Below are 13,098 nucleotides of genomic sequence, written 5' to 3'. Positions count from 1 at the left end.
AAAATGGCGAAAATTTGATTTTTGCACAAGTGGTTGTAAAGAGAAAAAAGTAATAGCTTCGATGACTGCAAACAAAAAAAAAAAAACAAAGACATTGACACACAGGGAAAAATTGAAATCAAGCAACACCTCTAGGTAAGAAGAAGAAGAAGCAAAAACGACCACGACAACAACATCAGCTATAAAGTAACTAAAGTAGCGAAAAAAATGAGAAAAAAATAGACAGAAATCCAAACGACAACTTGTAAAATGAGCAAGATACAGCAAAACTATAAAATAACAACATCAACACAGTATGTAAGGAGAGAACGGATGGATGGACGTTGGTGGGGAACGAGACAGAAACCAACAACAACAAAAATAAAGTAATTGTAATATTAAGTATGTATTTGCATGTATTTATGTATGTATGTACATACGTTCTATGGTTTGACCATTGTTGTGTAGTTATACAGACGTGTTTTATTTTGCTTTAGTTTGTACATATGTCAATATGGTTTTTTTTTTGTATAAGAAAACAAAAAACCCAACAGATATTTATTGTTCTTATATCGAAATAAAATTCTCATAAACACTTCTATACAGACACAAACACACACAAAAGTCTATGTAGACGAATAATAAGAAGACGAAATATTTTTTATAATAAATAGGTAAATTATTTAAATTTATTTGTTGTTTCCATGTCGATTATTATTATAGGTGACTGATGTGATGGTGTTAGTAAGCATCAATGCTATTTAGTATTTGGTTTTTATTGTATCTATTTTTTATTCTTCTTCTTCTTCTATAATTATAGACAAACAAATATGGTTTTATTTGAGGCTATTTTGCCTATCACCTTTTTCTTGTTCTACTTCTTCTTCTCAGCATTTTTGTATTTATATGACGTGGAATATTTTTTAGTAAAAATACTTGATATAAAAAATATATTTTTACATTAAAAGAACAAATTTTGTTTAGTGTTGCGCCAAAAAGATCGAAATGTCAATCCTCTAACCTCTCACACTCTCAGCTGTCTATGGCCGCCTTTAAAGTAGCAGCCCTGACTTTGTACATTCATGTAACAAAAGACAATTTGAAATAAAAAGTCATTAAATCCTTTTAAACAATAAAAAGATAAAATAAATAGAAGACAAATTAACAGAACTTAGTTAACTTATTGAACACTGTACACTATAAAAAGACCTGTTTTAAATGGGAAAAAAGAACGCAATGTCACTCCTCACACTCTCAGCTGTCATTGGTCGCCTTTAAAGTAGCAGCCCTGACTTTGTACATTCGTGTAACAAAAGACAATTTAAAATAAAAATAATGTTTTAATCCTTCTAAACAATAAAAAGTGAAAAATAAATAAAAGACAAATTAACAGAACATAATTAATTTAACATTTTAAACACTACACACTATAAAAAAGAACTGTTTTAAATGGAAAAAGGAAGTCAATGGCACTCCTCTCACACTCTCAGCCGCCTTTAAAGCATCAGCACTGACCTTCTACATCATGAAAATGTAATGAAAACGTGATCAAATCCTATTAAATTATAAGAACAAACGTATCTTTATTTATTTAATTTAATATAAAGTAAATAAAGACGAATTGAATTTGAGATTAAAAAAAAGAAAAAAATTAATTTAACATATTAATAAGCTAATGATTTAAACTAGCACAACAAATTTGTCCTAGCATTGCACCAAAAAACCGCAATGTTACTACTCTTCTTTCCTCTCCTCAGCACTGACTTTGTAAATCGTGTAACAAAAAAAATAAATAAATAAAAGTTAAAAACGTCATTAAATCCCAGTTAAAAATAAGCCATAAAAATAAATCAAAGACAAATGAACAGAACCTTTTAAAATTAAATGATTTAAACTAAAACTACATTTTTGGTTTAGCATTGCAATGTCACTACTCTTCTTTCCTCTCACACTCTCTCAGCTATTTATCGCCGCCTTTAAAACATTGGCTTTGTACTTTGTTTAACAAAAGAAAATATTAAAATAAAACCTGAAAAAACTGCTCAACAATAAAAACGAGTGCAAAAATATCTCAATTTAAAATGAAATTAGTAATTTAATATAGTTCTCTAACTAAGAAGCCCACAATTAAAACTAAAACAGCAAACTTCGTCTGGCATTGCACAAAAAAAACCCAATGTCACAGATCTTTCATCTCACACTCTCTGCTGTCAATGGTCGCCGCCTTTAGAACAGCACTGACTTTGTACATCATGTAAGAAAATAACATATTAGAACCCAATTGAACAGAAACTATATTAATAAAAAGACAATTAACATTTTAATAAGTCGAAGATCACAAACATACCAGAATAATGCAGAAAAAACTTGAACACAATACTATTTCACTAATGTAATGAATTTAAAGCCGAATATCACTAACATTTCCTTTAAAATTAAAAAAAAAAACTTTAAATTCTCCACCTCTATTTCAAAGTGTTATTATTATTTTCAAATCTACAATCTGGTAAAGAAATGGCTAAGCCCAACAAACAATAGATGCCAATTTACACTCTCTTCTCGTTTATTCTCTGACGTAAAACAACAACTGTCTGTCAAATACATGATATTTCACATTGGAAATTAATATTGCAATTTAATTTTAATGTTTATGACAAAAATTATAGCTTAAATAAGATAATCATTATTATTTTTTTTTTATTGAATTTCCTTTTTATTGATCACAAAAACACACATATCCAATCATCAAAATTGCAATCTCACTATCCATGACAGCCCAATTGTTTCTCTCTCCGTAGTTTCTTCTCTGACAAAAACAGCTATCTTTTAAGCACTTGATATTTTATTTTGTAAATTAATTTTGCATTAGAAAATATGAAATTTAAATAAAATGTCCTATTTATTTTATATTTTCTCATTTTTAATCACAAAAACTCTTTTTTGCAATGAAATGCAAAGCAACAAACAAGGTATCTCGGTTGAGTCTCTCTCTTTATTTTCCTTCATTGACAAAACAGCTGTCATCCAATCACTCCCTATTGAATTACAATTGCATTACACGTTTATATATTTTTGTAAGAAAAACTCATATAAAACAAAAAAAATGAAATTATTTAAATAAAATGAGTAGAGAAGGATTAAGAAACTTTTTAATTTGTAATATATAAAAAAAGAAAGAAAAGTTTGTTTACATTTTCTTTTCCTCCTCCTACCTAGTACACAAAACAACACAGTTGCAAAATTTTAGTAGTAGAAATGAATGCAATGCATTTCAAGTCATGCATGCACATGAACATGAAAGTCACCGCAAAGAAGTGATAGAAAAGTTGCAAATTAAATATTGCAAAAGTTGTTTAGGGAAGAAAAAAATAACTAATACTAATAACAGCATCAAAATAAACAAAGAAATTTGAAAAGAATAAAAGAAAATTAAGAGATTAGCGTTTTTTACCATCTAATTCACTAAGTTAATATGTCAATATAAAAAGAAGTTAGGAAAATTTATCCTAAAAACAATCATATTTGGTATTTATAGGTATAAACAAAATTGTCGCACACGATAACTGTTTTCTGTCATGATCTATGCATGTTAGCCAATATACAATATATGCCAAAACAAATCATGATAGGACATTTTATAATGATTATCATGGGTGCCACTAATGTTGTTGACATTTAAATGTCATAAGAAAATGACAAGTAACCTTGTTAATTTCTCTGAGAAAATGAATAATAATAATGAATAAATAAGACGTTTTTATATGACAGAAATGGGTAAAAAAATGGAAGCAAAAAAATGAAGACAGAAAAATCTGGCCATATAAAATAAAATACCTGAGAAAATGAATAAAGAAATTCGGAAGAAAGTGTTATGTTTGGGAATGTATTCCATTTTTCTCATTTTTTTATTATAATTTTTGTGAAAAAAAAATTGTGAACATATTTTTTTAATTTAAAAATTTGACAATGAAATGCTAACCAATTTTACCTGTTCTTGGCTTTTTGCATACAAAAAATAAAACATTTTTTCTCGTCATACAATTTGTGAACATTTCATTATTTCTTTTTTTACTTTACCACGAAAATAATTATTTATCTGTACCTGCTGTTTTGCAAAAAAGACACGAACACGTAGCAGCTCACACAAAACACTGACATGATGGATGTTGAAATGAAAACTGGAATAAGTTGACACAACTAAATTAAGCTCTATGAAAATGATTAGTGACAGCTACCTAACCGTATACTTAGTAAATCCCATGTGTCATTAAAAACCATAAAGATAATCCTCAGGGCCAGAATGAATTAAAAAACCAAACTGTGGCCATGAAAATTTATTTATTTTCCTCGAATACATTTCCTAGGTATTCTTATTCTCACAAATAACTTCAAATATTTCCCAAGTTGAGCTGGTCATGTCTTCACATGTCTGTATGTATATAACAAAAAAAACAAGAACAAATAAGCCGGTCATGTATGGAACAACAACAACAACACTCACGCACACAACTTCGATTCGATCCTCATTACACAGCACAACACCACAGTGACAACAAGCAAAGGTACAGGTGTACAATACTAAACTTCAAACACCCCACCGAATGTGAAAAAATAAAACAAGAAGAAGAATCATCATCATGTTCTTCAAATAAAATATGTAATCAATGCACCAAGGTGGGATGGATGGATGTAAAGTAGGTAGAAGATATTTAAAAAATAATACGACTGCGGCCGCCGCTGAAGATAATAATGGTGACCAACAACAACACCAATAATCATCATCGGCAAGAAGAAATGTTGTTTTGGTGTACATAACTAAAGTACGAAAATTTGCAGCACTGCAATTAAAATACAAAAGGAAAACAAGACGAGCAAACCAACAAAAAAAAATTCTGCACACAAACAATGTCACCCTCAACACTTTTCCTTTTGGCATTTTTTAAACATTTAATTACATTAAAAAAAATTCTATTTGTTTTGTATGAACAAAAATAAATAAATAAACATAACCAACAAAAAAGCAAAACAACTACTTAAGACGACAAAGTCTGTAAAGGTTGTCGTTGTCGTTGTCGTCGTCCAGTGGTGATGTTTGGCCAGACAAGCAGGCCAAAAGAACCACGACAATGACGAGACCAGACCGACAACGACGACATCAATTATTTGTATATGCACGAGAAGAAGAAAATCGCGGCGTCACCAAAAGACGACACTTGAGAAAATGAAGAAACAAAAAAAAACACCAACTAAATTTTTAATTTTCTCTATACACATCTAAAACAGCACAGCACCAACAACTGCACAAGTAATCATGCACACACACAAACTTATCGTTGGCTGGTTCGCACTCACACGCACACTTTATCATCAGGCTACGGCTTGTTCGTTCACACACAGAAAGCAGCAGTGGTAACCAAACATACAGAACAAACCAACTATTCAATCAATTATGCAAAAACAATGAACAAAAAATATTTATCTATTTTTTTCCTGCAAAATTTTTCCATTTTCGATCCACGCCGTAATCCACTTCCGCCTTTTAAACACTTTTCTTCACATTGCCTGGCCCACGGCATTAACTTTTCATTTTTACAAAAAAAACACATGCGGCGGCTTCAATTTTTAGATTTTGACATTTCCTTTTTTCGCTTGTTTCTTTTTTCACACACAACACACACATTGTTTGATGAACAATGCCTTTGCAATATTTTTGCTCTTTTTTTATTATTTTTTTCCAAACAAATTTTATCTTTGCTTAAATTTCTGTATATATTTTTTTCAAACACCGAAAAGCCGAACACACTTTAATGCTACGAACGTGTAATTATATATATTTTCTGGCTTTTTAATTTCTTTTCCATCATTTGCTCAAGCCCAATTAAAGAAAAAAATCATCGAATCACTGTATACACATATAAGAGGTATATATCGTCGTCGTCGCGTTTTATTCGTGGGCAAATATAATTGTCGTATGCGGCATTCGTTAATACACTTAAAAGACGACGTCGTTATTGTCCGTTTTTTGGTATTGTTGTTGTTGCTGCTGCCGCTGGTGCTAATAATCTTTTTTTCTTCTTCTCTTCACAATTTCTTCTTGAGAAGAAAAATTTTTCCTTCATGTATTTCGAAAACTTTTAAAACCTTTTTTTCACTTGCATTTTTACATACATTCACTTGAATTTTACATCATTTTATTGCTTTTGTTCGATATTTTAGAATTTTTATATAATTTTCCAGCAATTTTTACTTTTAGTTACGTTTTTGCAATTTTTTGTACTCATCACTCTTAAAGATTAATGTACGCACAACATCAAAGACCACCATTTTAAAAGCCAAAACAGGGTTGTATACCTAAAGCAAGGGCCGACGAAAAACATTGAACGGCGTCACATGGCAACGGCGATCTATGTGTGTTATTAGTTTACAGTGAATGCGAAAGGGAAAATATCAATTGGATATGAATACAACAGTGAGTTGCAATGTAAGGATTTTTTAAAAGATGTTTTTTTTAAAGATTTTTGGGTTATATGAGTGGATTTTATAAATAATATTTTTTTAAGGATTACCTCTACGATAGGCCTGGATTTTTTAAAGAATATTTTTCAAGGTTTATCTCTACAAAAGGCGTGGATTTTTTAAAGAATATTTTTGGAGGTTTATCTCAACTATAGGCGTTGATTTTTTACAGAATATATTTGGAGGGCTATCTCTACTATAGGCGTGGATTTTTTAAACAATATTTTAGGAGGGCTATCTCTACTACAGGCGTCGATTTTTTAAAGAATATTTTTGGAGGGCTATCTCTACCATGGGTGTGGATTTTTTAAAGATTATTTATGGAGGGCTATCTCTACAAAAGGCGTGGATTTTTTAAAGAATATTTATGGAGGGCTATCTCTACAAAAGGCGTGGAATTTTTTAAAGAATATTTATGGAGGGCTATCTCTACAAAAGGCGTGGATTTTTTAAAGAATATTTATGGAGGGCTATCTCTACAAAAGGCGTGGAATTTTTTAAAGAATATTTATGGAGGGCTATCTCTACAAAAGGCGTGGATTTTTTAAAGAATATTTATGGAGGGCTATCTCTACAAAAGGCGTGGATTTTTTAAAGAATATTTATGGAAGGCTATCTCTACAAAAGGCGTGGATTTTTTAAACAATATTTATGGAGGCTATCTCTACAAAAGGCGTGGATTTTTTAAAGAATATTTATGGAGGGCTATCTCTACAAAAGGCGTGGATTTTTTTAAAGAATATTTATGGAGGGCTATCTCTACAAAAGGCGTGGATTTTTTTTAAAGAATATTTATGGAGGGCTATCTCTACAAAAGGCGTGGGAGGGCTATCTCTACAAAAGGCGTGGATTTTTTTAAAGAATATTTATGGAGGGCTATCTCTACAAAAGGCGTGGATTTTTTTAAAGAATATTTATGGAGGGCTATCTCTACAAAAGGCGTGGATTTTTTTAAAGAATATTTATGGAGGGCTTGGATTTTTTTAAAGAATATTTATGGAGGGCTATCTCTACAAAAGGCGTGGATTTTTTTAAAGAATATTTATGGAGGGCTATCTCTACAAAAGGCGTGGATTTTTTTTAAAGAATATTTATGGAGGGCTATCTCTACAAAAGGCGTGGATTTTTTTTAAAGAATATTTATGGAGGGATATCTCTACAAAAGGCGTGGATTTTTTTAAGGAATATTTTTCAAGAATTATCTTTGCATTATTTATTCCCCCTGAGATAAAAAACACAGTTCCTTTAGAGTTGCTAAGAAAGTTTTTTCTTTTTATTTGGTTGTTCATCATCATCATCCGCCTCCTCATTATTATCCTGCTCAGAATCTGAGCTTTTAGAAAATTTGATGACATCCTCCTCATTCTTTAATTCCAATTTCTGCATTCTTTCATCTTCGTCATTGTCCGAAGATGATGAGTCGGAAAAAACTATTGGCCCGGCGGATTTAACAAACATAATTGTTTTGCCAATGCGTCGAGATTCTAAAAATAAAAAATGGTATTATAATTCGAAGTTATTTACAATATCTTAAAACACTACCTGCTCGTAAAAACAGCTGGCGACAAAAACGATCTATGGCACATTTTCCTTGATCTTCTGATAAGCCAAATATAAATGATCTATAAAAATTGTAGAATAATTAGGTGGTGCCTTCAAAAGTTTAACTTATATTTTGTTACATACAAATTTGCCACATCATATGGTCCCCTTAACTCAAATGGATTTGTTGCCCCGCTGCTAATGATAATACTCTTCGATTTGCCTCTGACAAAATAGTTATGGGCTATTTTTATAATATCCTTACGGAAATTGGTATCGACAATTAATGGGGAATATTTAATTTCGAAAAATATGCCACGCTTAACAGCCACCTGATAGGCCTTGCGATTAACATATATACGACTACCAGCCTGGGCATCAAAGGTAACAATATCACCATTAAATGTTGTACAACAATGCTGTGAAAATTAAAAAAAAAAAATGGTTTCCATATAAAAAAAAAATTGAAATAATTTTCGGACTTACAGTTAAAGCGGCATCGGTTTTTGGTTGTCCCGCAACCAAGTTGAATTTTTTCAAATTTAAGGAATTTCCCTGGAAAGAAAAAATACATGTATTCTTAAAAACAAAAATATTCATAAAAAATACACCCCACGGAACGAACGAATTTGATTCATTTTTTGTTCAATAAATTCTGAATCCCTCAAAGTCAATATAATCCCCAAAAGAATTTCTAATATTCCAATAATTGTCCATTATGTCTTACCATAGCATGAGCCACAGCCACATCCATATAGATGATTGTCAGCCTTTGTAATATTTTCAATTTATTTTTAAATTCATCCTGCAGCCATTTGATATTGACCGGTTCGGGAAATATATCAGCCGCCCGTTTGACATTGTCCTTTTTGCTGTGATCAAATACCTGTTCAATCGCAATTGTTTTATAGCCCACTGTACAAAAAAGGAAACAAAGACAATTTTTAATTCTGAAAATTGTTTTTAACAATTTTCATGTACTTACATTCCACCAATTCTTTGCATATTTCACGCAAAATTTTCTCATCTTTGTTATAGGGTACACACAAGTCATAGAAACCCTTTGTTTCCTCCATTTTTAATTTAATTTATTTACTATTTTCAGATATTTCCTTCAATTCATTCGATTAAATTGCTAAATTGTGGAATATAAACAAAAACCGGCATGCACGTGTTGTGTTTTTGTTTACAAGCAGCACAGATGATTGATTTTGACAAGCAACTACAAAGAGCAACCAGAGTTACCAACACTTTATTATATGTGATATATTAAATTGTAATATACATATATTCTGTTATTATATTTTATTTTTAAATAAAATTTTTTAAATAATTTTTGTTAATAAAAGTATAATGTTACTTTTTAATATTCATAAAAGAATACGTGTAATTTCTCAGCAAGTATTATTGATTTGCTAAAGAGACAGCTAGTATGACTATCAGTGTGAATAGCCCTAATAATCCATTACTGTGAACACCCCTTGCAAGCAATAAATGTGAGCACCCCTAAAAAGTCATTATCAACACTTAATCATATATGATTTATTAAATCTTTTTTAATATTTTTTTAATAAAATAATTTAAATTACATTATTTTAAATAAATGTGTATGTTTAATACTTAATATTCTTATATAAATAAATATAACTGACAATTAATACGTTTATTGCTGTGAATAACCCTACTACTGCATAACTGTGAACCACCCTTGCATGTGATTCATGTGAGCACCCCTAAAACGGCATTGATGTGAACCCCGCTTGTTTCTTTTGTGTCTTATTGACTAACGGATTTTTTTCTTATAACGCCAAAGCTCGTTCGGTTCGGTCGCTTGAAAAAATTGTAATAATTGTTTGATAAAAGTCAAATTATTCCTTAAATTAATAAAAAATATTATATAATTAAATATAAATTAATAAAATTCTATCGCTTACGAGAGTAATAAACACAGATGGACATACAAAAGCTACAATTTGTCAAGTGACGCTCAACAGCCAAAAAAAAAGGTTTGCAAAATATTCATGATCAATTGTGCTTGTTGTTTATTGTGATTTTTTTTGTTTCATTTGGATAGAGTCGGTTTCGGTACGTAGTGATTTAGTTTTTGCGCGGGAAATGCAAATGTTTTCAATTCCAATTGATGAAATGATGCTTAGCAAAACATGATTGTGTACTTTTCGGAAAATTTATTGATCGTTTTGAATAGTTCGTGGTCGGTTTCGATGTGTAGTAGTAATTTATTTTGCGCGAGTGATGTGAAATCATTGTCCGGTCCAATTGATCGATGCTTAAGGAAAATAGGGGCAGGAGTTTCATGTGCAATTGCTCGATTTTCCGGACATTTGTGTTGATCGATCGTTCCGGTTCAGTTCGATTTCAATGCAGATTTGTTCCAATTGAAATATGGTAAGTTTTTTGAATAAAAAATTTGTTTTCTTATAAATTTTTTTTTGTTGTTGTAGAGGAGCAATTCCTTAATTAAAAGCTGTGCATAAAAGACACAAGGAAACTTTTTGAAACTTCATATATCGGGCAGTACGGATTTCCCCCGACACATAATGTTTTTTGAATTCAGTATCAGATGAGCTACCTATGTTAAACATTTTTCTTAGAGGTGCCAGTGAAGTTAATTTAAATCCAAATAGTTCTAGGGGTCCTCATAACACAATATATTCTATTCTTGTAGAAAACCATATAATCTGATATATGGAACGCTGGAACCCTCGCATTTTCCCATGATATTTTAAAATTCACTAAGGCAATATGATTATCGATTTGAACGCGAATGGAGTTCTTCATTGTAAAAATGTAATTATTACCACTGGAAACCATACATAGATTTTCTCAAATGGGCAAATGCCAACAATCGCTAGCTGACAAAATCTCATTTCTACTAAAATAATTATTGTGGGTGCCAGGCCTTCGCCCGGATTCCTTTTAACTTTCACCTATGGACATATGGTTGCCCAGATCTCACAAAATATATATATTTTCTTTTTTTTATATATTTTCGCTAGAAAAAAATATGTCGTTGTAATCAGGACTCCAGGAATCATTTTAAATAACAATTCTAAAAAAAAAAAAAAAAATTGCGACTGGGTCATAAAGTAGACCTACCTTTAAATATGACTCAGCTTGAAAGTGTCGAATTTTTATGCCCTCAGCCATATGGCTAATGAGAGTGTTTACACTTTGTTATGGCAAAAACTGTGCCTCATCGAAATATTGATTTTAGACCCCATGTTTCTTTGGATCAAATCCGATTGCCAACAATAACAAATCTACGCCTTAACTGGAAAGATAAAAAATGGAAAAAAATATTCGTTTAAAAATCCACGCCTATTATGGAGATACTTACTTACTTAGCTGGCTTATGACAGAATTTTCGTTCCATAAGCCGAGCGTAGAAAAGATTTCCAGGCGCGTCGGTCTCTTGCGTAGTTTTTCCAATTTGAAAGACCATTTTCGGCGATCTTGTCTTGGACTTGATCTTTCCAACGTATTCTTGGCCTTCTTCTTCTGCGTGAACCATCAACTGGTTCGCTTTTATACGCCTACTGGGCTGGGGCATCTTCATCCATTCTCACAACATGACCTAGCCAACGTAGTCGCTGCAGCTCAATACGTCTAACAATGTCTATGTCCGAGAATAGCTGGTGCAACTCATGGTTCATTCGACGGCGATATTCACCGTCAACGCAGATCGACCCATAGATCTTTCGGAGAATTTTTCTCTCAAACACTCCAAGAGCTGCCTCATCTGCTTGCGTAAGTACCCATGCTTCAGATCCATATAATAATAGGTCGGGTAGTATCAGCGTCTTGTAGAGTATGGGTTTCGTCTGGCGGGAGGTGACCTTGCTTTTGAGTTGTTTGCTCAGACCATAGTAGCATCTGTTGGCCAGCACTATCCTTCTCCGAATTTCAAAACTAATGTCATTCGTTTTGTTTATGGCGGTACCAAGGTATATAAATTCGTTGACTACCTCGAAGCTGTAGTTCTCAAGTTCCACATTTGGTCCGAGTCTACTGGACGTCTTGCGCGTTGATATCAGCTTGGTCTTCTTGACGGACTCCTCAATTTGTTCAAAGGTGGCTGTTACCGTTCTTAGTGTTCGACACATTATGTCGATGTCATCGGCGTAGGCGAGTAACATGTGTTGTTTGGTGTACAGAGTGCCATTTCTGTTCGTTTTTGCCTCTCGTATATCCTTTTCCAGCAGGATGTTATAAAGGTCACACGACAAACTGTCACCTTGTCTGAATCCTCGTTCGGTATTAAAGGGCTCCGAGAGGTCCTTTCCGATTTAAATGCTGATCTTGTGCCAGTTAAAGTTATCCTGCATAGCCGAATTAATTTTGCAGGAATGCCAAACGCAGACATGGCTTTAAACACCTCTGAACGAATAGGGCTGTCGAATGCGGCTTTATAGTCGACAAATAGGTGGGATGTGTCGTTGTGTTTTTCGTAAGTTTTTTTCCAGGATTTGGCGCAGAATGAAAATCAGGTCGATGGTGAATTTGCCAGGTCTGAAGCCGCATTGGTATGGTCCAATAATGTCATTGACCATTGGCTTCAAATCATTAAAAAATCTACGCCTTAATTGGAGCTATCCGTATCCATTGGTTAAATAAAAACACACACACATTTAAAAATATGAAAAAATATATTTTATTTTATTTTTTATAAATATATAATATTTTTAGATGCTAATAATATCGTTCTCTTTTTTCTCAATTGCACTATTAAGGAAACTTGTTTGAAAAAAAATGTTCTTATATTAAAAAATATATATAAAAATTATAAAAATAATCAATTAAATTTTTTAAGCTATAAATAAGCCTAAAATACTATGTGGAATGTTTCAAAAATTGAAATACCTTTTTTTCCAAAGAAAATTGGAGATTAAAATCTATTTTCTAAAAACTAATATAAATATTGAATTATTTTTTTAAGGGCAAGCATAAAATATATATATATATATATAAAAATTTAACGTTTTAAAAAATAATATTTTTCAATTCTAATTCAATCTAAATATATATATATATATATATATG

At 31.6% G+C, this 13,098-nt stretch overlaps 1 protein-coding gene across 1 annotated transcript; it reads right to left on the bottom strand.

Moving 5' to 3' along the window:
* Positions 1-7,749: 7,749 nt before the first annotated feature.
* Positions 7,750-9,113, bottom strand: LOC133324060 (ribonuclease P protein subunit p30). Its single transcript, XM_061532945.1, has 6 exons — positions 9,023-9,113; positions 8,765-8,952; positions 8,524-8,592; positions 8,182-8,456; positions 8,038-8,117; positions 7,750-7,979 (listed from the first exon to the last, which is right to left on the bottom strand). The coding sequence occupies exons 1-6, from the start codon at positions 9,111-9,113 to the stop codon at positions 7,750-7,752; spliced, it is 933 nt and encodes a 310-aa protein (XP_061388929.1).
* Between the last annotated feature and the right edge of the window lie 3,985 nt (positions 9,114-13,098).

The sequence above is a fragment of the Musca vetustissima genome, unplaced genomic scaffold (genome assembly GCF_032173495.1).
Source record: "Musca vetustissima isolate MV318-11 ecotype Yass unplaced genomic scaffold, APGP_CSIRO_Mvet_v1 utg9295, whole genome shotgun sequence".
In the NCBI taxonomy this organism is placed as follows: Eukaryota; Metazoa; Arthropoda; class Insecta; order Diptera; family Muscidae; genus Musca; species Musca vetustissima.
This window is presented reverse-complemented; position numbering and strand designations above follow the sequence as displayed.